The sequence below is a fragment of the Anguilla anguilla genome, chromosome 2 (genome assembly GCF_013347855.1).
Source record: "Anguilla anguilla isolate fAngAng1 chromosome 2, fAngAng1.pri, whole genome shotgun sequence".
In the NCBI taxonomy this organism is placed as follows: domain Eukaryota; kingdom Metazoa; phylum Chordata; class Actinopteri; order Anguilliformes; family Anguillidae; genus Anguilla; species Anguilla anguilla.
This window is the reverse complement of record NC_049202.1, coordinates 19,139,273-19,164,320: the sequence shown is the minus strand read 5'-3', so window position 1 is coordinate 19,164,320 and position 25,048 is coordinate 19,139,273. Positions and strand designations below refer to the sequence as shown.

At 43.6% G+C, this 25,048-nt stretch overlaps 2 protein-coding genes across 9 annotated transcripts in view; both read left to right on the top strand.

Moving 5' to 3' along the window:
- The first annotated feature begins 1,866 nt into the window (after positions 1–1,866).
- Positions 1,867–11,982, top strand: LOC118221480 (myozenin-1-like). The gene is made up of 6 exons (XM_035406599.1): positions 1,867–2,050; positions 3,868–3,961; positions 9,282–9,472; positions 9,827–10,016; positions 10,126–10,333; positions 11,653–11,982. The coding sequence occupies exons 2-6, from the start codon at positions 3,877–3,879 to the stop codon at positions 11,888–11,890; spliced, it is 912 nt and encodes a 303-aa protein (XP_035262490.1). The 5' UTR covers positions 1,867–2,050; positions 3,868–3,876; the 3' UTR covers positions 11,891–11,982.
- Positions 11,983–15,222: 3,240 nt separating this feature from the next.
- The window catches only part of LOC118221694 (inactive ubiquitin carboxyl-terminal hydrolase 54-like), a 93,033-nt gene continuing 83,207 nt past the window's right edge, over positions 15,223–25,048 (top strand). For 7 of the 8 annotated variants that reach the window (XM_035406995.1, XM_035406993.1, XM_035406989.1 and 4 more), the window contains exon 1: positions 15,223–15,342. The gene's annotated coding sequence lies outside the window, so the exon portion shown is untranslated. Of the gene's footprint in view, positions 15,343–24,693; positions 24,766–25,048 lie in introns of all 8 variants that reach the window. The other variant, XM_035406990.1, reaches the window with a different exon arrangement.

Sequence of the window (25,048 nt, the reverse complement as noted above, 5' to 3'; positions counted from 1 at the left end):
GAAAATGGAGGACCCAAGCCAAAAGATAAGAAATGGCGGTAACTGTATATTTTGATTGAGTCTGTGCATATTGAAGCAGGAGGGTTCAGCTTTTTCCCATGAAAATTGAAACCTGTTGGAGGTGTCCTGTTGTGTGACCTGTGAGGTTTCTGGTCATGGTTCAGGTGTCAGGGTGAGAGGTGCTAACTTTAGCTTTACAGTGCCCTGAAACCTTAGAAAAATTCACAGAATCCGAAATGGCCAAAAGCAAGTGCGCCCCCTTGTGTTGAAATCGAGCCCGCTTGGCTCAAGCGGGTCAAGCTGGCACGGTCTCGGCACATCCTATAATTAGTGCTGTTAATATCCAAGTATTTGGCAGACTCCTTTTTACAGTGTGGTTTGTGTACAAACACACACACCACAGGAAGTGTCTGATACCTTGTCTGGGACCTGCGATGGTTTCAATGTCCGCTTATTGGCTTTGGGGCTGGCAGGACCAGGCAAGACAGCCAAGTGCTTTGAAAGCGCGATGAAACCTCGAGTGCTTTTGATTGTCTTTCCAAAATAAAAGCTCCCTAATGTGAGGGGGGCATGCAAACATACAGTAAAGGTCAGAGATAGGCTCCCCTGTACCTTTGCTAAACCCTGTAAAAGACATCGTGAAAAGTAGCTGGCCTCAAGCCCGAGCTCCCCTGCTGTTCTGCTTCCAGCAGTGGGTAAAGATTTAGTGGGGGTAGTTTGGCTAGAAAAAACCAGACAGACCAGGTAGGCTCCGAGGTTGCCCGTTATCCAAGTTCCGAGTTTGAGGAGAAGACCCAACAGATCCAGGGGCACTGAGAGCTACAGGTTGCCAGGCAGCGCGTGAAGCTGGTGCATTGTCACAGCGATGTCGCTGTCACTGAGAGGACTGTTGCTGTGCCCTCGTACTAATCCGAACTGTTTCTTGATAAAAGGATGCTGTTTGAGGTGAAAGCACTGCTTGTGACCATTGGATGCTGAATGACATAGTGAAATTTGTCAAAGGTGTTCAAACTTCAATCCCTCTCATAACGTACACAGTAGATTCTGTGAACTCTGACAAGCTTCTTCGTTTTAGATGTTTTGTAGTCATTAATATTTAACATTAGTCACTAATAATTGTTATAGGACTTATGAATGGCACTCTGAACCCAACAGCTACACTTCCACCAGAAAGATCTGTCTCGGGAAAAAGCCTGAAACTTATAATTAGCGAAAATTATTTTCAATATCTGTGAAATTGATGGGATATATAATAAAATACAGTAATTACATCCACTTTGGTGAGAGCACACTTGTGCTAAGATGAACCCTCACAAGGTTACCAGAGGAAGCAAAGGGCTGGACATGAGACAGGAAGAAGAAGAAGAAGCCTGCAAAAAGGGTCATGCAACCAACATGACTCCTTTCCTCAAACCATGGCTCTTCATTATCTGCTCGATGTCAGTCGCACACGCTCACTTGGATCATGGCTAGACTTCCACCTTGGCTGGGCTTATTGGGAAAAGTAACATTTTCTTAGATTTTCCTTTAATGCTATTGTATTTCTCACCGTGTCCAGCCCACATCACATTTGGGCAGTGCATAAACAGGCAGTCAAACAGATGGCTGCTTCGGCCTGTTGATCGCTAATGTGCAATACCCACCAGGCTAACTCAACCCTCAGTATCCCCAGTGATGGGACAAGTAAGGGGGTGACAACTGCAGGCTGATCCCTAAACGAATAGGTGAAAATCCGGCCCAAAGGTTACCGAGTAACGAGGTGGGACGTGGGCTCTGTCCCTCTTTTTCACCTGCTCCCAGACTCTCCAAAGCGTTGTCAGGCTTCTCTCTCTCTTCACGGGTCTATATATAGTGCTGAGGGGCGTGTGCAAGAAAGTGCCGTCCAAGCTCTACCAGAGGCTCGCACGTCCAGGGACTTGAAGACGAGTGGGAGCTCGCTGGATATCGGGGATCTGCAAGCTTCGATTTGGATTAATCGGAAGGCTTTCTCACCCTGCCTTTTTTTTTCTTCGCTCCCCCACCCCCATCAAAAAAGGAACCCTAAACTACGGTAAGGACACCCTAATAGCTTGCACTGCGCACACAGCACGTTCCCTCAAGCAGAAGAAGACTAACTTGCATAACAGTTTTCCGTCATCCTTCTGAGAGAGACATTGTTGACTGCTGAGCGATAATTATAGTCCGATCCTGCCTTCGTTCTCCAATAACAGAGTCTCAGTTGTGTTGGCATTACTCTGCTCGTGCTACAGGATCTGACTTTTTGCCTCAAATTTGATTGCGGCAAGTGCGGTCTGTACTTTTCCTCTTAAAAAGAGTGCGCAGGTTTGGGGAATTTGCTGACCAGCCCCTGCTCACTGGCTCCCCTGTGGATACAAATAGCTGGCTAAAACAGGCATACCCCCCAGGGGAACTGGATCTGGTAGGCAGTAGACTGGTGATGATTTTACAGTTGGCTCTCTCTAACTGCGGGGAAAGCCAGGGGGCATTCCGAGTGGAGCTTTGGAGAGATTCTTGGAATCACACAGGGGAAATCATCTCCATCCACAGGGGCGCGAGCTGGGGAGGAGGGGGGTGGTTGAGAGGCACTGGTCAGCTTGTCTCATGCCCAGCACCAACGCCTCCATCCCTCCAATGACTCCTCTGATCACCAAGCGCCAGAAGGGCCTGCTTCCTAAATGTGAGCTTAAAAATAAACCTGAAGATTGAATTACAGCCAAGTCGATGCAATGCAATATTCACAACATCCTTGAAGAAGCAACTCAACTGAAGAATTTAAAGAAATTTAAAGATCAACAATCTAACTTAGAATCCATCAAGTTTCCTAACTAACTCTTAGCTTAATTTAAGTTGTACAGCTGACAGAACAGGGGTACAAAAAATGAATTTGACTCGTAGCACAACCAGGATTTGACGCTTAAAAACCTGTCATGTGACTGTTCTACCCATCTCAGATTGCAGCTTTAGCAAATCTGTCTGTCGCTTAGCTGTTCACGTAGTAATTAAACTAAAACATCTCTGCTCTCAAGCTATGCTCATTATTTCCATTTGTCAAAATTGTTTTGGAAATGGTGACCGGACTGCTGTCATCCACTTTATTTGGAAAAGAGCTGCGCTATCTCTTTCCCTCAGTCGTTTTCCAAATCTTGCGCCTTCATGGAATATGACTCATACTAAAACTTAAAAAAATTAATAAATAAAATTTTAAAACTGCACCGTTATTCAATGTTGCAGTGGAGGGTGGAATTCGGGTTTTCAGGTCTGAATAAAATACTGAATATAGGAATGAAAGCTCATAAAAACCCTCCACAAAACACTTGTGGCGAGTACATTATTTGTGATAAATTTTGCCTTATGAGGTAAAAAATAGAGCTGCTGTTCTTGACCTGTACTCCACCCTTACAGTGCGCTTTGCATCAATATCAAAAATGTCTTTATTTACAATGCATTTCAATGGGAACTGCTAGTGGCCTAAATATTTCAGGACAATCTCCTATGCATACTTTTACCTCGTATGGAGATTTAAAAAAGCAGACCTCGTTGCATGCAACCATAATTGAAGTGTGAGGCTGTGACTTCATACGAGAATCAAAACTAATATCAGACAGCAGCATTCTGTTAAGAGGATAATATAGGAGGAGAATATAAACTGAGTGCTTCTTAACTGATTGTCAGTAGTGTATACCATCTACATTGTAAGGTGAGAAGTAACACATACATTATAACTGTTTTGGAATAGATACTTGTTAAATGTTCCTTAGTATTCATGGGATGCAAGGCTACTCAGGAGCAATGCTCTTGGGTCACCATGGTTACTGCCCATGCTGTGCATTATCTACTCTGTTTATGCTCTATGGTAATGTCTCCCAGCCTGCAGACATGCCTCTGTCAGGGACCCCCGCCCCCAACAAGAGGAAAAAGTCATCCAAGATCATCGTTGACCTATCTCAAATTTCGCAGGATGGTAAGATGTCAACTCCCTCTGCCACCTTGTCCAGGTCTTTTAGTGTAAGCGTCCTTTCTCCTCTGTCTCTTTCTTCTTTCCATTGTATACCTTCACTATATATCTCCTTCACTTTAAATTTTTCACATTTCTGTTCATCTGCATATCTGTCATTACATATCCCTTTCCCCCTTTTCTCTCTCTTACTGCTTTTACAGTAGGCCTACATGTCTATATGTTGAATGATTCAGATGTTTATGAAGACTAAAAACTGGCTTTATTGTCATGGCAGGAGTTATGTAATCTTGCCAAAAACATTATGGAATGTGATTATCCCAGTATGTAGCCTTTTTGAATTCTCTCTTTGTTTCTGTCTTTCACTCTGTCTTTCACAGCTCTCTATCTGAATCTCTTTTACTGTGTCTTGCTGACCTGACTTGCTACTGTTCTCTTTATCATTCTATGTCTCTCACTCTGTCAGTTTCAATCTCGATCTTTCACATCTCTCTTTCTTTCCTCTCTAGCTGTAAAAATAGATCAGAATGGATGCATTTAGATTTCTGTCTAGAAAGGTAGCTTCCTGTCTTTACCTCTTTCATCTCGCTTCCATGTCACTCTCTGTGTTTTTCCTGTCTGTCTCTCCATTGTTCTCTCTATCCCACTGAAGGAAACACATGAACACAAAACATGGTAAGCTGCCCTTAGGACACTCACATTGAATTGGGGGCATCAGATTTAATGGCAAAAAAGAGAATTTCTTAACTTGCGAGTTAACAAATGTTCTTCCTTCAGACCCCAGGCCTTAGGGGACACTCCAAAGTGTTTTGTTGGAGGAGGCCTTGCTGAACTCACATGGAGTGTGACAATCAAGGTTTCATGCTCATCCACATCTTTTTAGTTTTTGAATCCTTCCTTTCGTTTCTTTTTATGCTTAAATTATTCTTGTTCTATGTGTGCAAAATAAAGTTGTCTTCTGAAGTTGGAGGGGTGGTGAAGGGGAGAGAAATCTGAGGATGAAAGCCCAGTCAGAAGCTAGTTCCTATACCTAGTGTGAACTTTTCCTGGGTGTCCTGGTTTGTTAGTTAAAGTTACAATCTCGAAGATTTCAGTTTTGTTCTCTATGGCGGTGCCAATGGCGAGAAGCGATAATTGCAGGTGCGTTTTCTGACCTCACTTCCCATAGATCCAACCAGATCCAACCATTGTCGCCTGTGTGACGTCAGTCAGTTGGCACCTGGGCCACGCCAACTATAACACTTATTATTTATTGAATAAAAAATGGTTGTTATAAAAGTAATGTTATGTACATACTCATTCATTGTCTAACATTAGGCTAACTTAAACTGTCTTTACACTGCTGAGCCGGGTTAAAATGCTGTAGCAGATCTGGGGTAGAATTAGTGATGATCAATTTCCACACACGTTCTTTATCCACCTTTTGCCCGGTATGAACATCTTTACACTGCAGAGAAGAATTTGCGGGATTCGCTGTGGCTCGTGCAATTATGAATCTCGTGCACAATAAACAGTCTTTTTCGTGAATGACTGTTGTGTAATATTTTTGAAACAACTGCCTTACACAATGTTACCCCTGGTGTTTCTGGTTTTGCTAGCTAAACTGTTCGAGAATAAAGCTGAGCTGGGTGTTAAATTAGCAATCAGAACAAGAAGAATAAAACAACAACAAAGGAGATTTCATCAAAAAAGGGCATCAAGGCTGAAGGAACATATGAGGAAACGTAATAAAATAATAACAATGCTAATCCATACTGCCGTATTCTTTTATTTAGTTTTCTCCGGCTTGACATCTTTACACAGAAATCAGACCCGGCTCTGATCCACGTATACCCCGGCTTTATTCCTATCACTATAATATACTGATGAACTTGATGGCAATGTAAATAACGGTAATGTTAAGACTAGTTCAGATCAATGATTCGCAACGAGACAAAACGGTTTTAGAATGTTGCAGAGAAAACTGCAGCGGTGTGAACTGGTTAGTAGCAGAGCCGTTGCCTGCCCCTTTAGTTAGCTACATTGCAACGTTGCAACAAGATAGCATTGCATTCGAGAGACAGTTGGCGAGGTCGGTAGCGTTAGCTAGCTTTTTTTCTAATTGTTAGCTGACATTAGATTGTGTTCATTACATTAGCTAGCTAGCTAACGCAACGTTACCTGATATGAGAGATGGATACTGTGCGCAACGTTGTCTAAACTAATGTTGCCTTTCTTGACATGGTCCGGTAGCTAGCGTTAGCTGTGCAAATAGCTATGCAATTTAGTAACGTTACATTATCATCGAATGTAATACGAAATCTACATCAACAAATAATATGACCTCTCATGTTACACAAGAACTTTTTAGGGTTCCATAACTTTCTCTGTTATTGTAGCAGACACCGGAAAAAACAGTACGCCCCTCACACACAAGTGAGTTGAAGAGCAAGCATGTTGCGTTAGCTCCGCCTGCCCTCTCTGGCGGACCAACCACTGATGGGTGATGGAAAACGCGTCACTAACTATGCGCCGCTTGTGATTTTTTCCCGGGAATGTCGCCACAGACACCCAGTTCTTTAATCATCAATTATAATAATAATTTGGCGATAGATAGTGACTTAACAGACATTTATTTTAATAAAAATCTTCGAGATTATTACTTTAAGGATGGACACAGGAAAGAGCATTTAATTTGTCTGCCAGTCTCTATGCGTTTATGTGCTTTGCAAACATATACTTCAGGGCCAGAGGCTCTGAGTTTTCAAATTGGCTGTTCACTGTTCTGAGCGTGACATTTTGAGGATCAACAAAACATCCACAAACATTTCCCACTGCACAAGCTTCCTGTATATCCTGTAAGCTGAATATTAATAGAGGATAGCAGCATTGCATAATGACAGCACATTGGGGTGTATCCCATGGTTACCTGTAGGAAGCTTATTAACAGAATATTTTCCTTTCAGAGTGCGGTGGCGTGTTGTCAGTCCGACGTTTTCTAGAGCCTCTCATGTGGTGAATTAAAGAAGAAATGCGGAGGCTTTGTATTAATGAGCAATTACCGCAGAGTTATTTGTGGCCCAGCTCCTTTGCTATTTGGAGAAACTGTCAAGATTTCAGAGCTTGTGGGTGAAAGGTCATATGTGGGTGCTTATGGAAGAACACTGCGGCTCAATTACACAGCTAATTTAGCTCCTTGTGTTCAGGCTGATTCCTCACAGTCCCTGTGCATTCTGCATTCACTGGCTCCCTTACTCTCTAAACCACTTCCTTACTCTCCCTTAATCTCTAAACAATTCCCTTACTCCCCCTTACTCTCCTTACTCTCTAAACAATTCCCTTACTCTCCCTTACTCTCTAAACAATTCCCTTACTCCCCCTTACTCTCTAAACAATTCCCTTACTCTCTAAACCACTTCCTTACTCTCCCTTAATTTCTAAACAATTTCCTTACTCTCCCTTACCCTCCTTACTCTCTAAATAATTCCCTTACTCTCCCTTACTCTCTAAACAATTCCCTTACTCTCCCTTATTCTCTGTTACTCTCTAAACTACTTCCTTACTCACCCTTACTCTCCCTTACTCTCTAAACAATTCCCTTACTCACCCTTACCCTCCCTTACTCTACCTTACTCTCTAAACAATTCCCTTACTCTGCCTTACTCTCTAAACCACTTCCTTATTCTCACTTACTCTCTAAACCATTCCCTTACTCTCCCTTACTCTATAAACTGCTTCCTTACTGTCCCTTACCCTCTAAACCGCTTCCTTACTCTCCTTTACTCTCCAAACCATTTCAATCCCTCTTTAATATTTTTCTCATAATTTATCCTCTATTAACCAGAGGTGTCTACTCAATGCACATAAAAATATGTTTTGCATGTTAAACACATGTAGAATGACTTCTCTTATAAAATAATGTCCAATTCTAACTTCAACTCTAATGGAATTCATGTTGTCCCTATTAGACACATAAAAACTCAGTTATATTTAACACTAAGAGGTGATCATGGCATTGCCTGTCTTATGCCTGTCAATCACTGCATCATTCCCTCTCTGTGTGAAAAGATCTTTTGCACTCCATTCCCAGCCCCTGCTTACTTTACATTGTTTTCGACAAACCGAAATGTGGCCACTGTTTTAGAGAACACTTGATGCCTAGCATCATCTGCCCATTCAACTATAAGAGTGACTCTCAAGCAACTAGGATGAGGGAAAGTGTGCTATCTGAAACATCCGCGGACAAAGCTATGGCCAATTGTGAATCATTTAGAAATGAACTTGGATGGCTGACATGGGAGACATTTCTCACATCAATGGCTTTACTTCATGATTATCAATATGTTCATCAAGCAGAAACCCACAGAAATGAGACACAAAGGCACAGAGGGATGTTTAATTCACCTTCCACCATATATGAGATTATTTTCATATCAGTCCCTCCTGCTCAACATTTTACTATGAGAGTGTATGAGACTTCAAAGAGCAGAAAATGCACAGAGGCATTATGCATCATCAATGACTTTCCACTGGTTCCTGGAAGACAGTGATTAACAGTATGCAGCAGTTTTAATTTATTTGACATAATTTCTTCTAGAACAACTTACAAATGAATGTCAGTCAATACCTTTGGAGAGGTCATATAACAGCGGCAGTACTCCAGAACAGTATATGAAATAGTTAGTAACAATGCAGTAAGATGCGGCAGACTATGCTTCGCTCGTAGCACTGCAAAGGCTGCTCAGCGAACGGCAGGTCCTCCCATTAAAGAGTGTGTGAATCCTCTGCTCTTTCATCGCTGCCTGCTGGAGAGCAGGGCGAAATGAAATGCCTTCTAGTTCTAAGAACCCCGAGGTGTTGCCCCTTCGTGCAGAGGCACGCTAGCTCCCTCCTATCCAAGACTGTGGCAGCCGCTGTGATATAAGGCTCAGTGCCACCAGGATTGCCCACCATCGGCACTGGCTCCTGTTTTATGGGGACTATTAAACGAGAGGGGCAGACAGAATGAGAGATTTTTATGATGACAGCCACCAGAACAGGGGGCTTACCATCACAGAGAGTGGATCATAAAAAACAATAGTAAAAAAATTATTATTAAGCATTTTGCTGATTTAAACACCCCCAAATCATGTTAAACAATCCCACCTCAGCAGTACCCCTTAAGAAAGCAGTTTTTTACAGTCTGAATCACACATTAGCTTACATCGTGTTCACACTGTGATAAGGACGGCCTATTAAAAATGTGCGGTCAGGGGTTTGAAGCCCCTTTACAGCCTCGTTTAGGGCAGTGGACTCGTTGCGATCGAAAGACGGACTTCCGATTCAGCATTTGCATCCCCTTCCGCAGTCGACCAGGAAGACGCGGATCCCGAGGTGGCGGAGTTTGACCTGGGGACGAAGATCAAGGTCCCCAAGGACCTGATGCTGGAGGAGCTGTCCCTGCTGAAGAACAAGGGCTCCAAGATGTTCAAGATGAGGCAGCAGAGGGTGGAGCGCTTCATTTACGAGAACAACCCAGAGCTCTTCACCGAGTCCATGGTGAGATCCGTTGTAAATAGAACAGAATGGAGGACTATATTACTCTTAAAAAGAAAATATGTCCAGCGCTGTGGCATGCGTCACTGGGGCATGTGGCGTAATGTGATAAATATGGGAATGACATAAAATTATCAGCATTAAAATACACATTACCCCCTCAGTCCAAGTAAAGAGGGTGTGTGTGTATGTGTGTCTGGGGCCAGGGGTGATCTAAGGTTAGAGGGTGTTAAATCGACTCAGTAATGAAGAATTGGGGAAAATGAACGATGGAGAATATAATGGGTCCATGATAACGGTAGAAAGCTCTGCTTTGGAGGAAGAGCTAAGCTACACCATTTCCTTGTGCTGCTACAGGAGAACCTTCACAACCTGGCACCCTCACTGGGTGGGCAAGAGAAGAATGGGACCGCTGATGGCGGTCAAACCAACGGCGGCCAAACCAATGCTGACGGCCACATCCAAAACAATGGCTCCGCTCTTGAATCTGAGACCCAAGGCGAGGATGAATCAGGAAAGAGAGCAGGTGAAAACGGACAGGAAGGAGGTGAGTGGTGTACAGCAGCGGTAAGGTGTATTATTTGGGGGCGGGGGGTGGGGGGTTTTGCTGGCACGAGTCGCCCAGTTTTTACCACCGTCATTCGTGATACTCGCAGGCCAGGATGGCGTGGATGGTGAGGGCAGCGCCGCGGAAAAGGAGAAGGAGTTGGAGGAGAAGAAGAAGAAGGCTGAGTACATGAGAACGTACATATCACCATGGGAACGGGCCATGAAGGGTGATGAGGAGCTGACAGCCACCATGAAGGTACAGATGCCTGGGCCTCATGTGCACCAGGATCCACCCAGCTTCAAGAGCTTCAACAGGTAGGTGGCATGGTTGCCATGGCAGCAGGTTGTATTCTGTTCCCTCGCTGTCTCCTCTGGGACAGTTTAGCAGTATAAAACAGCAACTGTATAAAGCAGTGGAAACCAACCCTATTTCTGGAGATCTCCCATCCTGTTGGTTTCCATTCCAACCCCAAAAAAGCTTGCCTCATTCAACAACTACAGATCTTGTTGAGCCGCTAATTATTAGAGTCAGTTGTGCCAAATTAGGGTTGAGATAAAAACCTCCTGAAACAGGGTTGGTTTTCTCTGGTATGGAGGCTAGCATCTGCAAATCCACATCCCAGGAGCTGCTAAGACATGTTGGTCCAGTACGTTGAGCCCACAGTCTGGTTTTGGATCTTGACTCTGATAGTGCCAACTGTTGCCAGCAGTTCTATGGGCAAAGCTAAACACATTGGGTCTGATTTCCTAAGGCCTTTAGCATGGGCAAAACCTTTTAGCACACACAAAACTAATAACACAGCCAATGATTGGTGCAAAACAAATACCATGACCAATCATTGGTCATGCCATTGGTGAGCTAAAGGTTTTGCAGATTCTAAAAGGTTCATTGAATGCAACTAAGAATCTCATACTTCTCACCAGTTGGGATAGGCCCGGGGAGGGATCATTTCAGTCGAATGAATGCCAGAATGCCTCAAGGGTGGCCTCTTTGCTTAGTCTGCCAGCTGCAGTGACCTCTGATACAATGAATAGCTCTGTTAGCGGACGCTACATTGAGAGAAGGAGCCGTTGACAGCACACACTTCACACGGCAGTCTGTGCTTGTCTGCGCTATTCTGAATAAACTGGGAAGGCTGTGGTAAAGAGATCTGCCTATAAATACAATTGAGCATTCCAAATTTGGAGGAAAAGAAACAAAATATCATGGTTATAAAAAACCATGATATTTTGAATATATACTTTGAAATAAGCCAATGACATCACCCGCCCATTCTAGCTTTTATGAATTCTGTGTTATTGAGCTCTATTCAGATCTTTTATTTTCGTTCATTCATCCAAAGTGCATTAGCCTCTTTTGGGCTTGAAAGCAGCTAGGAGCTGAGGAGTGCGCTATTTCCAGCTCAAGACAATTCCATTCAAAAGCACACCTGCCAAGGCGGCCACCGCGCTAGGCTAAACGCACACTCCCGTCTGCCGGTTTCCGGCGCCTTGTCGCTGTTTGCATTCATGCTTTCAGATGTGCCTCGAGTGAGTCAGCAAGCGGGGTGGGCTAGGGGAGGGGGGAGGGGGCAGGGGGGCACGGGACAGGAGCAGACCCTGAAGGTGTCATTTTAAAACTCCACCCCCTGCAGGATGGCCGTGCCGTTCGGAGGCTTCCATAAAGCCTCCCAGCTCATGACCTTCCAGATGCCGGAGATCGAGCTGGAGATCGAGGAGCCGGAGCCGACCGTGGTGTTCCACCGGGACATCAGCTCCAGGCCCTCCTTCAACCGCACGCCCATCGGCTGGGTCTGCACCGGGGAGCACAGCGACGTCATCATGGAGCATTTGGACGCCATCCCCTTCGACGGAGAGACCGACGACCTCTGAAGGGCACATCCCACACGTGCGCATGTGCACACACACACACACACACACACACACTCACAGACACACACACACACAGACATATACACATTCTCATGTACACACACACACACACACACACACACACACATGCATATACACAAACACATTCTCATGTACACACACACACACACACACACACATGCATATACACAAGCACATTCTCATGTACACACACACACACACACACACGCATATACACAAACACATTCTCATGTACATACACACACACACGCATATACACAAACACATTCTCATGTACACACACACACACACACACATACACACACACACACGCATATACACAAACACATTCTCATGTACACACACACACACATACATGTGCATATACGCAAACACATTCTCATGTGCACACACACAAACACACACACAGCCACATGTGCATATACACAAACACATTTTCAATTACACACACACCCACCCACCCACATGCACATACACACCCACAGACTCATATACATGCATGCAGACATCAGTCACACAGGTTGTGCAGGACAGGGTGACTCACTAGCCAACATTCTGAAAAGTTTATATCCAACACACACACACACAAACGCACACATACTCACACATGTACACCCCCCTCCTCTCCCACACACACACACGCACACACTCACATGCACACATACACAAACGCACACACACAGTAATCACCCTGACTGACTGGAAGCTAAGGACTACAAACACACTCCCACTGGATCAAAACCACATCTGCTCTACCTCCACACAGTTGCTGATTACCTCTGACCTTCCCCTGTTACCTCTTACCCAATGGCATGCATGCATGTCTTTCCGTAGATAATGAACAACTCTTCCAGATTTCTCAGGTTACAATACAGGTAAAAGTTAAGTAACTTTGACCATATAGCTCTATATATGCACCACTCTTTCTATGCCTTTGTTAGAACTGAGAGAGTGACAGAGAACATCCCCTGGGCTGTTTTGTTTGCTTGGCTTTCTTTGTGTGTTGCACTTTTAGAAGTGGACCTTGCTGGGTTCTTTTTTGAGTGTTGTGGTACATGTGCAGCCTGGTCTGGTTGACAGAACTACTTCCATGTCATGGATTCTCATCATTGTTCTTTGGGCACAGTCATATGGCAATGATGATGATGATGATGATGATGATGATGATGATTATGAAGGTGATAACAATGATGACAAAGATGGTGATGGTTGTGATAGCTGTAATGGTACCAATAGTGATAACAATGATGATGATGGTGAGGATGATTACAATGATGATAATGATGAGGTAATACAGTTCAGGCTTGGCTGCTTTCTTTTTAATTTCCTCCTTGATGCAATAAATCTTTTCAAAATGTATTCAAGTCTGTGGGCTTTTTAAAACATTGAAAAAAATCAATTCAAACCTCAAAGGGAATTTATAGGCATTGCTAAAACTGTTTTCCCCTTTTTGCATACCTGATAATACACCAAAGTAGTGAATGCTGTTCCATGCATACCCTGTGCAAAGACCGCTACAGCTCAAACGTATGTACTCCACCAGAGCACATTCCCAGAAGCAAGTGGCTAATTTACACACTGTACCAGCACCATGCCACGCCATGCTACTACAGAAGTTATAGCACTAATCAAAGGTGCATCTCTCATTGACTTCCTGTGGTTAGGGGCATAATTGAAAATGGCAAAATGATATTAAAAAAAACAAAAAAAAAACAAAAACAAAACAACAATACTCCTGGAAGGATGAGACCAATTTTGCTGCATTGCTGTGGACCTGTTCTAGTCAGTTCACTTGAACCTGCTGTGTCTTGGTAGTTAAGTGTGAGACCCAACCTGCACTGAACTATCCTTCATTTCATTTATTAATGTAGGAGTAGGATTCTGAGGTCCCCTGACAAATCAGAACCTGCTTGTGTGTATGCATATATATTCTAGAGTGTTTAAAACAGATTCCACTGCAACCATGCTGATGTAGAAAACTCACAGTCACATGACCTGCTGGGCCCACCCCTCTGCCCCTGCTGCTACTGCTGACACAGCAGATAGAGACTGGACCGACTCCATCAATCACCACACAGACACACACGCACAGACACGCACACTACACATGCACATCCATACAAGCACACACACACAGTCACAGTACACATGCATGTCCACACAAGTACACTCACACACAATACACATGCGCGTCCACACAAGCAGGCAAACAAAGGCACATGTATGCACACATGCATACATATACTCAGAATCCCTGACTAATGCCTTTGAAAGCAAGAGAAAACAACTGGATTCACTCTTGTATTCCGATTACAAAACCACACATACAAATGTGTGTGCACAACAATATTATTCTTTAAACTAGGATAATCATGGCCTTGTATTTTTGTTTTACATTTTTTTCTGAGGGCTTCAGCTTCTATTAAAGCGTATGATTCACACTGGACACCTCCTGTTAGAATTTAGATTTTTCCCCTTTGAACCAAATTCTGAATTAGTATAATTGTTAAGACCAGAAGATAATGTGCATGTTCCCTTGGTTAACGCTTCATTATTCGATGAGTACAGTATGCATTGTGATAAACAAACAAAAAAAAACCTTAATCGTTCTCCCACAAAGATACTCTGGGGTCATCTCTTCTACTGTGACCATTCAGCTCAAAAAGTTGTAATGACATTTCAACTGCATCATTATGCACATATCATGATGTTGCACTCACTTTCCCCAGAACTTACATGGTTGATGTCTGACGGTTTAAATTTTAACATGATTCAAAAACATTTGATGCTGTTCTTTGGCCCTTGTACTTCTTCCACTTCCCACGTCTTTAGTGCCATTGTATTTGACCATTGACTTGAATTAGCAACACTACAAATAAATATTTTCAGTAACAAACAATTTGTGAACAAATAACTTTGAGGTCAACATTATATGCAATGATGGCATTTCTGTGCAGTTTTGAGAAGCGGTATCTGCTGTTAGTGTGATAAAAGTAGAAAATAATTACAAGTTATGCAATTTCGTTAGTGCATTTTAAATTATGTTATTGTTGTCGTTCAGATGTCCCTGTCCACATGTAGAGACAGTGTTAGCCTACCAATTCAGAAAAATATTTAAGCTCCCAAAATCAGTGGTGTAGGTGAAAACATTTTGTTGTTTGCATTAAAGGTTATAACAAGGTTGTTGTTTCCCGCGTCCAAGCGTGTGCTCCTGAAGGTGGCAGCAATAAGCCCGACTGACGTATCCTACTAGAAAATGGAATTGTGAGCGGAGTAAGAAAAAAAAAGATATTTTTTATATCGCGAGAGTTGCTTGCTTTGGCTGCAGCGCTGGGTGGCGCTCGTGTGGGTTTAAGAAATTGCGGCGGAGATATTCACGGAGTACCTTTCGGATAGGGGACGAAGCAGCTGCATCTGGGCTTGAGCGAGAGGTGAGTAAGCAGTCTCTAAACTTGATAAATGACAGCGCTACGAGTACCAGAGGAAAGAGGCGTTTTTGTTTTTTAAACATCGTTCTAAAAAATAAAGCCACGCAATTTATTTATTCTGCAGAAGTGATTGCCTCTTGACTGTGTGACATTACGGTGGCTGTCAGAAGATGCTCAGTTCCAATTACTATAGTTGCTAGCAATATGCTAGCTAGCTGTCAAGCTAACTGTACGCACGCAGGACATTAGCAAGATGCAACGATTGCCCTTTTCAGCGTGCTTGCTAGCGTGGTGGCTAACATTAGCGGTGCACAAGCGCAGTGCCAAGTAGAGTGCCAATACAGAATGCCAAGCGTGCATAAAGGATGCTGGTATGCTATAGTTTAAGGATTTAAATACAGGTGTCTGAATTAGGTTTCTGTTTGGGTATACCAGATCCTAGCTATGTTCTTGAAAGCTTTCGATAGGTATTCTATATTATCAAACATTTACGTTACATATTTACATTTCGTTGGACTTGTTGATAGGTAGTCAAGTAGATAGCTATAGAAATGTACTTTTCCCGAGATATCTTTCTAGTTAGCTTTAGTCCTTTTTGTTCTGTAGGCTATTCATTTAACATTGCATTTAAAAAAATTGATTTTTGGTGGATAAATCTTTAGATGTGATTGAATTGTTTTTGGCACAGGTCAGTGAATTTAATAATGAAATTATCTGCACGCCACATCTATCATTCTTCGTCTCGGGACATCAGCGATTGTAGTCTTTTTTTTTTTTTTGTCAATATGACACAACTCCACACCAATGTACCTGGTTATAACAGCAACACTAGGCTAGCTTTCAGCCATTGAATTCAAGCATGTGTTCATGAAAAAAATAAACGCAGGTTTCACACAATTGAAATCGGCCATTTTAATACATATTCAGTGAACACTACTTTTAGTAATATTATATGCATTTTATAAAATTGAACTAGCTTGCATTCTACGCGCATGTATGCATGTTTAACACTAAGTTTGTTTTATTTTTCAAGCCCCCAAAACAACATAATTAATTTTAGTTCGTGTGCAAGTGGTTGAGGAATCGGTGGAAACTTGGTAATTCAATCATATACGTATATATTCGTTTGATTTAAGGGCGAAATGGAAAATCATTCTGCAAAACAATAAATGCACTTCATCTTGCATCTCTCAACTTAATTTGTGGGGTTTTATGACTGTTCAAACAAAGAAAGAAGAAATCTTAGTTCACTTAGTCTTGAAAAGTTATCCTGTTGATGATCGCAAAAAAGGACTGTCGAATCTCCTTTCTCTGGCCGTAAAAGGCCACACGTTGCCTCGGACATCGGGGCACAGTCAGTTTAGGGCACAGATGTCATGAGCCCCGAAGCTGTGCGCCTATCGTCTGCTGTCTGAAAAACCGTCAATTTGGCTCACTCTGAATACCGTGGCAAATTAAATGAGGCTGGTTAAGAGGTCACCCTACAGTAAGTGGTAGGGTCTGTGTCATTAGAGTTGGTCTTGAGGGGAATTCGGTGATCAAGGTCTCTGTACAACTCGCGCTTTCGGGCAATGCAAATGACAATGAGAATGGAATTTAGTTTGGGTTTTATTATTTGTTTTTGGCATGTGCCCCTCTTTCACATTGTGATTGTGAAACTATTTTATCTCAGTGAGAGTGTTCACCGCCGTGAAAAAAAAACGATAGAATTTTATTAGGGCACGTGTTTTTTCTTCTTCTGTATGTGCCAATACATTTGGGATCATTAGATTTATGGTGGTCACAGCACGCACTACTGTTAGCTGGGTGGGTGTGGGTTTAGTGATATCTGCAGTTTCACAGAGCCATGCTGTGGGTAATTAAAGTGTAAAAAAGTGTAACAATATATTAGGTGATTGTAGGACAGGATAGCACTGCTGGGTGTGTGAATTCAGTGCAGCACTTGTTTTAAAGCACCACTTCTTGGGTTGGGTGAATGCAACAGAGCTGTGTGAGTATCATAAAGCACAGCAGTGCTTATGGTAAACTACAGCCGTATTAAGTAGGTATAAAGTAAAAATTTATTGTGCACTTGTAAAGTAAAGCGGTGTTTTGCTTGTGTAGGCAAAATGGTTATGCTTGGATATTGTAAAGCACGGCTGTGCCAAATTGGAGTGCTCTATACTTCAGCTTAGGCGTATGTGTCTGCATAAGGTGGATGTGTGTACTAAACTAGTGCATTGTGTTACTCGTGTCGATGTGCGTAGCTCTCTAGTGTTGAATGGGTGTGTATAGTGTATAGCATAGTTCTGAGCAGTGCAGTGTAGTGTGGGTGTGTGCAACTCTGTAGCACTGTATTGGTGTGAGCAGTATTGATTGCATTATAGTTGAGTGGGTGGGTGCCGTAGTGTGTGGGTGTGGGTAGCTCTGTTCTGTTCAGTGGGTGTGTGTACTGTAGTGTGGACCGTAGCGCTATGTGGGCGTGCTTTGCGGTGCATTTGCAGCGTAGCTCCGCCCGGATGTGGGTGGGCAGGTGCAGTACTGTGTGGATATGGGCTGCTCTTTAGCCCTGGGTGGGTGTGTAGCATAGCAGTGCAGTGCAGCATAGCAGTGCTGGATGGGCAGGTGCAATAGTGTGTGGATGTGGGCTGCTGTTTAGCTGTGGGTGGGTATACCTGTAATGTCGGTACAGTAGCATAGCGTTAGCTGAGATGGTGCAGTGCTGCGTGGGTTTGCGTAGTTCTGTGGCTCTGCGTGGTCTTTGGTCAGGGATTCGTGCATAGGGACGTCAGCCACTGCAGACTTGGAGCATTGCTCCGGCAGTTCCCCGATCCTCCCTCAATTTCCGAAACACCCACCACTTCCTCCCTCTCTATCGCTCGCTCTCTCCTTTCCCGAGCGCTTGCTCCACGTGTGAGCTCACCACCATGAACCAAGTCACTGCTGACGCGCATGCACGCGCGCGTGTGTGTGTGCGTGCATGCATGTGTGTGTCAAACCCACCCTCTCCAGCTGAGGTGACATCATGCTTTTGTGAGGTACCAGGAGGAGGAGATGTCTTTCAGAAATGGAGAATGCGACAATCTCCAGTGCATTAGCCCCTCTAATCTCCCTCTTTCTCTCCTTTTCACCGTCCTCCTTTCCCTCGTTCCCCCTCGTGTGAAAAGCACTCAGGAGCCGTGCTGCTCATGCCAAATGAGGACTTTGGATTCTTATGTAAAAATTAGAGATGAATGTATTGGCCTCACATGCGTGCGGGAGAATTTGCGGGAGGGTGGGGTGTGTCGTTTCCGAACATTCTGATTGGCCCTTGCCAAGATAAGGGGGCGGGATGTTCCTAAACTGAGCAGGTACAGGGGCCGGCTTATGGACAGATGAAGGGAGATGGGATTGAAGCCCTGTTATTTATTTTTTTATTTATTGCAGGAGATTTATTATGAGGGTTATTATTCCTGCCTGAGGGAGGTCTTAGCAACAGATAGTTCTACAATATTTATTCAAAAATAATTTTTAATTCATTTTTTGACTAATTAAAAAATTGTATGATTACACATGGCAATGTTTGTCCCCCAAAAAATTTGTTTTGCCCCCCTCCGGCTGGAAAATAAAAAAAAATCCAGCCGGAGGTTTGGGTGTGTGTGAGGCTGTACCGTTCATTCTTTTGTACAGATTGACCTGGTTATTCATTTTCATGATGTAATACGTCCGCATACAAAGAGGGGCTTTATGGCACAGCCACAAATCACAGAAAGGGTTATGAAAGTGCGCGTGGAGCAACTTGCGGATTTATTGTGGTATTTACTACAAGTCGCCGTGCAACTGAAATGAACACATGCATGAAAAGAATCATTAAAAGTGTCCCTGCCGCCAGTGAGAGCTTGCCTTTGGTGTGTGGCCACAGCAGCGACTGTAATGGTAAGCGGTAGTGTATTGATTTTAGAGGAAGGGATGGCACACTGGAGAATTCAAAGACTTCTGTGAATTGTCGTCTCTGATGAGAAGCAGTCCTGTTGACGGAGTGACAGCTGTGTGATTGTGTGTGTTCATTTATCCAACATCTCTAGTATTGACATTGAAGCCTGCGAGCTTTGAGGTTTTACTTAGACAACCTGGACGAGGGGCGCTGCAGTTTGGCATCTGATGTTCCTGGCATCTCAGCACATTAAAGTAATTAAGCCGACTGTACTTGTGTGCTGAGCCGACGTTCGTTTTCACCGGTGTTAAAAAAAAGTCTAACATTCTTTTCCCAAATTTCCTTGATAAATGGAGTCAGGTCTTTTACATGAATTTATCTGCCAAGTCTCCTCCCAGTTTTAAAACTGATCAAACACCAGAACTCGCAAAAAAATATGATATGTGTGTGTTAAGGTGCAAAAAGCGATCACATTAGTCTTGTATCACACTTTATGAGGTGAGTGCAGGTGCTCAATAAATGGAGATGATCTGTTTATTGCATGTAATGATGGTTTTGGTTGTAGTAAGCCCCAACATACTCTAACTAAATCCAACTCCTGGTGTCACATAAGGGAAAAGCAAAATATTTCTACCCGTTTACATATTTGATGCCACTTAATTTCAAGGTACTCGTTAATTTGCTTTTATCCAATTAAATCCAATTCAATTTAGGATAATATACAGTGAGCTCTATAATTTTTTGGACAAAGGCGTATTTTTTTTTTCTTGATTTGGCTGTACTCCAAAATATTCTGTACTCCGGGGGGGGGGGGGGCTGTGTAAAAATGTATAAAAAGTGCTGCAATTTCTACATGGTGAAAGCAGAGTGTATAAAAATACCCTAAAAAAGCTGAGAATGCGTACTTGTGAATTGTTTAATTTCAAATCTGAAATTGCGGAGTAAAGGTCTAGATTGAGAAAAAATATGTCTTTGTCCCAAATGTGGAGCTCGTTGTATGAAGAACTACAGCACTAAGGAACGCTAGTCTGGTGTACTACACGCCTGGTGTCAAAGAGGTCTGCATAGTTGTACGCACACCAGCGATGCTGGGCGTGCGGTAAAAGGCTGGAGTGGGCGCGTTCCTCAGGGCTGCGATGTTGCGCTGGAGCTCTTGAACGCCAGATGGCTCGGTAATGGTCATTCTCCCAGACAGAGCGATTTCAGGGGGCTGGGCGGGATTTCAGCGGAGGGCGAGAGTGAACCCAAGCCCTTCGCTTGTCTGGCGTGTCTATTTGAAGCCCCGGCTAACCCAGATTCACGGAGACACGTTGGGCGTCGTCGTCAGGTTTTAAGCCTCAGCAGTAGGGGGAGGACGCCGGAAGGGTTGGGTTGGCCGGAAAACCTGTTCGCACCTCTTTCTGACTTGGACCGGAAGCAGACCTGGTTCAAAAATAGTTGTAGTAAAAATTTTATTTGTGAATGGCAACTCCTTCAAATATTTGAGGTATTCAAATTGAGTATGCTCAATTAAAGCAATATTTGTTCTCCTATTTCAATGTTGATCCTGCAAAAACAAATATAAGTGTTTAAAACAAATCTCACAGAACAAATAGACTAGATTAGATTAGATTTTATTGTTGACTTTAGCTGAATTTTTTCTTTGGCTGCACTTGGGCATCCATTGAATACATAACTAACAGTAGGCTACATAATTCAGGACAATTCATCTGTGAAATACATTTCAGCACCGTCTGTCCACATTTAATATTGATTTTAGCGGTAAGAGCTGCAAATCGGAAGTGTGACTGAGAGGGAAAAAAAACAGCATGAAAGACAATGAGTTTGTGAGGTTGTACCAAGTTCAGCTGGCCAGGGAGGAATTTCAGAATGGGTTGAGAGTGTGGTAAGGATCACCTATGATGGCATTAGTCTTGCGGTTGATAAAGGTGTTGAACATGGTTTTGTTGTCTGCCGTGATTTGTCTGGTTGGCAGTTCGCCTGATGTTAACGCTTCGCACAATTCAGTAATATTTGAAGTACTTCAACGTTGAAGTATAAAATGATATTGTCACAAATTTCCTGCAATTACAACATGATGGCTCCAAATGAGGAATGCAAAGGTTAAAAAGGAGATGCTGAATTCAGGATAATTAATCCGCTGTTTGCTTAAATTAAAATTGTAGCTGTGATGTGCATGACAGGTTATTATCAGCAATGAATGGGCCTAATTCATGGCTGTTCAGAAGGAGTATTTGAATATTTAAGCCCCCCCACCCCTCAACAAAAAAATCTCAGTCTTAATAAAGTATTTGCAAGTCGGGCATAAAATATGTATACCTCACAAATATATATATTTCACCTTGATTTTTTTAGGTTTTTTCTAACTACCATAGAAATAATCTTATTACTAGAGCCATGGTAAAATAATTAAAACTTGTAACTGACATGAGTGCACTTAAACACCATGAAATGTAATTTGAAATTCTAAATGGTTCTCAACAGGACAGTCTGTCATGAGAAGCCCCATCAGATTAGTGTAGGCTAATCGTAAAAAAGAAATATTTACCTTGCAGCCAATTGTTTATTTTTTTCTCCTCATTTTTTGTTTAACTAGCTACGTCTGCTGTCTGGTGTTTCATTACATGTGTGCCAATTAGAAAATGACTTCAAAACAACAAAGGGGCGAAATGAAGAACACTTCAGTAGTAACCACAGAAAGGGATCATTAACACTCCCGGAGCCAGTAATGGTGTGACGAGAAGTGCTAGAATCAAAAGGAGCGCAGTCAACCGCCCTGACAACGATGTTCGGCGCATCCAGTAATAATGGAGCGCGGAGGCTATCCACGTGTGTGATCGTAGCGCGGCTAGCAGATCACCTGGCCCCTTTCACAGAGCTAGCGTCCCGCGCACTGCTGGGACCGCGTTGGGCGCACGTGCGGGTTGGGCGCCAGCTGAGCCCTCCGAGAGAACGGCGGCAGAAGGCTCGCTCTGGCGGCTCGTGCGGGGGCGTGTGGTTCGGGGGTGGGGTGTGTGTGTGTGTGTGTGTGTGTGGGGGGTGATGTGGTTCGACTGAACCCCCGAGAGAGGAACTGCTCAGATGCTGTCCTCCATAGGCTCCTCTTAGTTTAGCGTAGCTTAGCGTGGTCAGGGTCAGCGTTTGTAAGTCAGGCGTGCCCTGTGGCCAGGTACACAGTGAAATGTAATTATAAAATCAGTCCAGGGAGAGGACTTTTCGACTTTACGGAAAATATTTTATCCTTACTGGACACATCGAATACAGAATATAAATTATTTTTATTTTGATTCAACGCAGATCGTTTTACCCTGCTTCCGTAAGACTGCCCATCTGTATAAATGAATAGCATGCAGTAAGAGAGAAGCAGTCTAAAGTAAGCTGCGTAAATCACTGTAGATGTAATGTAATTAAAGTAATGGATGGATGGGTAAACCGCACTGGGTAACAGTGGCGACCCCCTTGGTTCATTTCGCTGTTCTCAGGTCAGTTTGTGTGGGGAAACACCCGGGACATTGTGCGCTGATGTCCAGATGCTCATGTCCCACTTTTCCAGTGCAACGTTTGTAGCAGGAGAAGGAAAAAGAAGGACAAAGAGGTGAGCAAGTGCTGGCTCAAAATCCCCAGTGGGGCAACGCTGTTGTACCCTTGAGCAAAGTGCTTAACTTGAATCGCTTGAGTTGGTGTCCAATAAATGTACGTTGTGAAAGTCGCCTTGGACTAAGGTGCCTGCCAAACAAAATAAACAACGTGAGAAGAAGAGGAGAGAAAGGGAAAATGAGCTTGACCTCGGGCTGACGGGGAAAGGTGGAGCAGCGGTAATGGCTTTATGTCTTAGGGGAGGACAAAATTACTCTCCTGTTCGTAGAGCCGGAGGAGCTCCACGCGGGAGGAGCACCGATGTGTAGCGCGGTGTGGGGTTGTTGAGATTTGGAGATGTTTCGGTGGGTGGTATTGGAATGGGTAGTGCTGGGGCTGGGGGTGTAGGGGTTGGTGGTGTTTTAGTGGGTAGTGTTGGGGCAGGGGGTGTAGGCGTGGGTGGTGTTTGAGTGGGTAGTGTTGGGGCAGTTGGGTGTAGGGGTTGGTGGTGTTTGAGTGGGTAGTGTTGGGGCAGGGGGTGTAAGGGTAGTGATGTTGGGGCAGGATGGCGTATGGGCAGGGGAGTGTAAGAGTGAGAGAGATTGGAGTGGGTAGTGTTGGGGTCTGGAGGTGTTGGAGTGCACTGGTTGAGTAACAGGCATAAATATGCACTCCTTTTGGATTCTGGATTTCCTTCCTGTGCGGGACTGAAGAAAATAGTTTTGGTTCAGATTCTTTCCCAGCAATCTACTTGTTGCCAGAGATGTTGCCAGACCTCTACATTTCCTTCCCAACTGCCTGAATCCCCCAATCCCCCATCATCAAACCGAACCCCACTGACACAAGCGAAGCCTCCATTGCTCTGTCCCCTTTAATTCTGCTGCAAGCAGCAGGAACAGGGATGGATCTCAGAGCGTGGGTGGGCTGCTCTGGTGACCACGCCCATCCATTCTGTCTGTGGGTGCATCTCTGGAGATTTCTCCCTCTAATGATGATGACTGTGAGGGCATTTAATGGTCGTGTAAAAAAAGGGAAAGCTTTACTTCCCATTCCAGAGAAACTGCATGCGACTTCTCACCACAGTTACAGGTTAAAGAATTGGAAGGCGAAGAATGCATGGAGTCATAAAATCAGTATAAATTCACACATACGATAGAAATGCTAAATAAATAGGTGCATAGGTGTGTGTGTACATAATACATAATTAGAGATTGATGAATGTTGCTAATAAACTGGGAAAATCTTGAAAAATGTAAAAAAAAAAGAAGGTGTCAAAAAGGCACAGGGAGTGTCGGGTGAGTGAGTGAGGTTAGTGAGTGATTAGTGTGTGTATGTGTGTGTGTGTGTGTGTGTGTATGTGTGTTTGCGTGTGTCTGTATGTGTGTGTGTGTGTGTATGTGTGTATGTGTGTTTGCGTGGTGTGTATGTGTGTTTGTGTGTGTGTGTGTGTGTGTGTGTGTGTATGTGTGTGTGTGTGTGTGTGTATGTGTGTTTCCGTGTGTGTGTGTGTGTGTGTGTGTGTATGTGTGTTTGCATGTGTCTGTATGTGTGTGTGTGTGTGTGTGTGTGTATGTGTGTTTGCATGTGTCTGTATGTGTGTGTGTGTGTGTGTGTGTGTGTGTGTGTGTGTGTGTGTGTGTGTGTGCGTGCAGGTAGAAAGGACATGAGTGATACAGCAGATAGAAATGAGTGCCGGACATTGGCCTCAGTTAATGGGTTTGAAGGGGGTGACCAGCTGGGGTTACGCTCAGCTCAAAGTGACCACCAATCAACCTGTCAAAAATCTTTCTGCTACAGTGTATTTCCCCAATGGTACACAAACAGTTAGATGTAATGAATTGAAAGAGAATACAGATAAACCAAAGTGATTCCCCGATAACCCACAGGAGGCGTTTGAAAGGAACTCTTGAAGAATAGTGGAATGGAGCGGAAACAAAGGAACTGAAGGAAACGAGCTTGTGAGTGAAAAATATCCATCACTGCATTCAGTGCTGTTTGTAAGTATTTCCACAGTGACACTGTTTGTTGTTTTGGCTCTCTACTCTAGCACATTGGATTTGAAAAAGTGCAGACTGTCAACCTTAATTTCACAGTATTTAGCCTACATCCGTACCAGGTGATTCTTGTAGGAATTACATCCCTTTTTAGGCATAGTTCTTCCATTTAGGGGACCTAAAGTAATATGAAAACTTAAGGTATTGTCATGGTAGATACCCCCTGGCTCTCTGACGTTACTGGGTA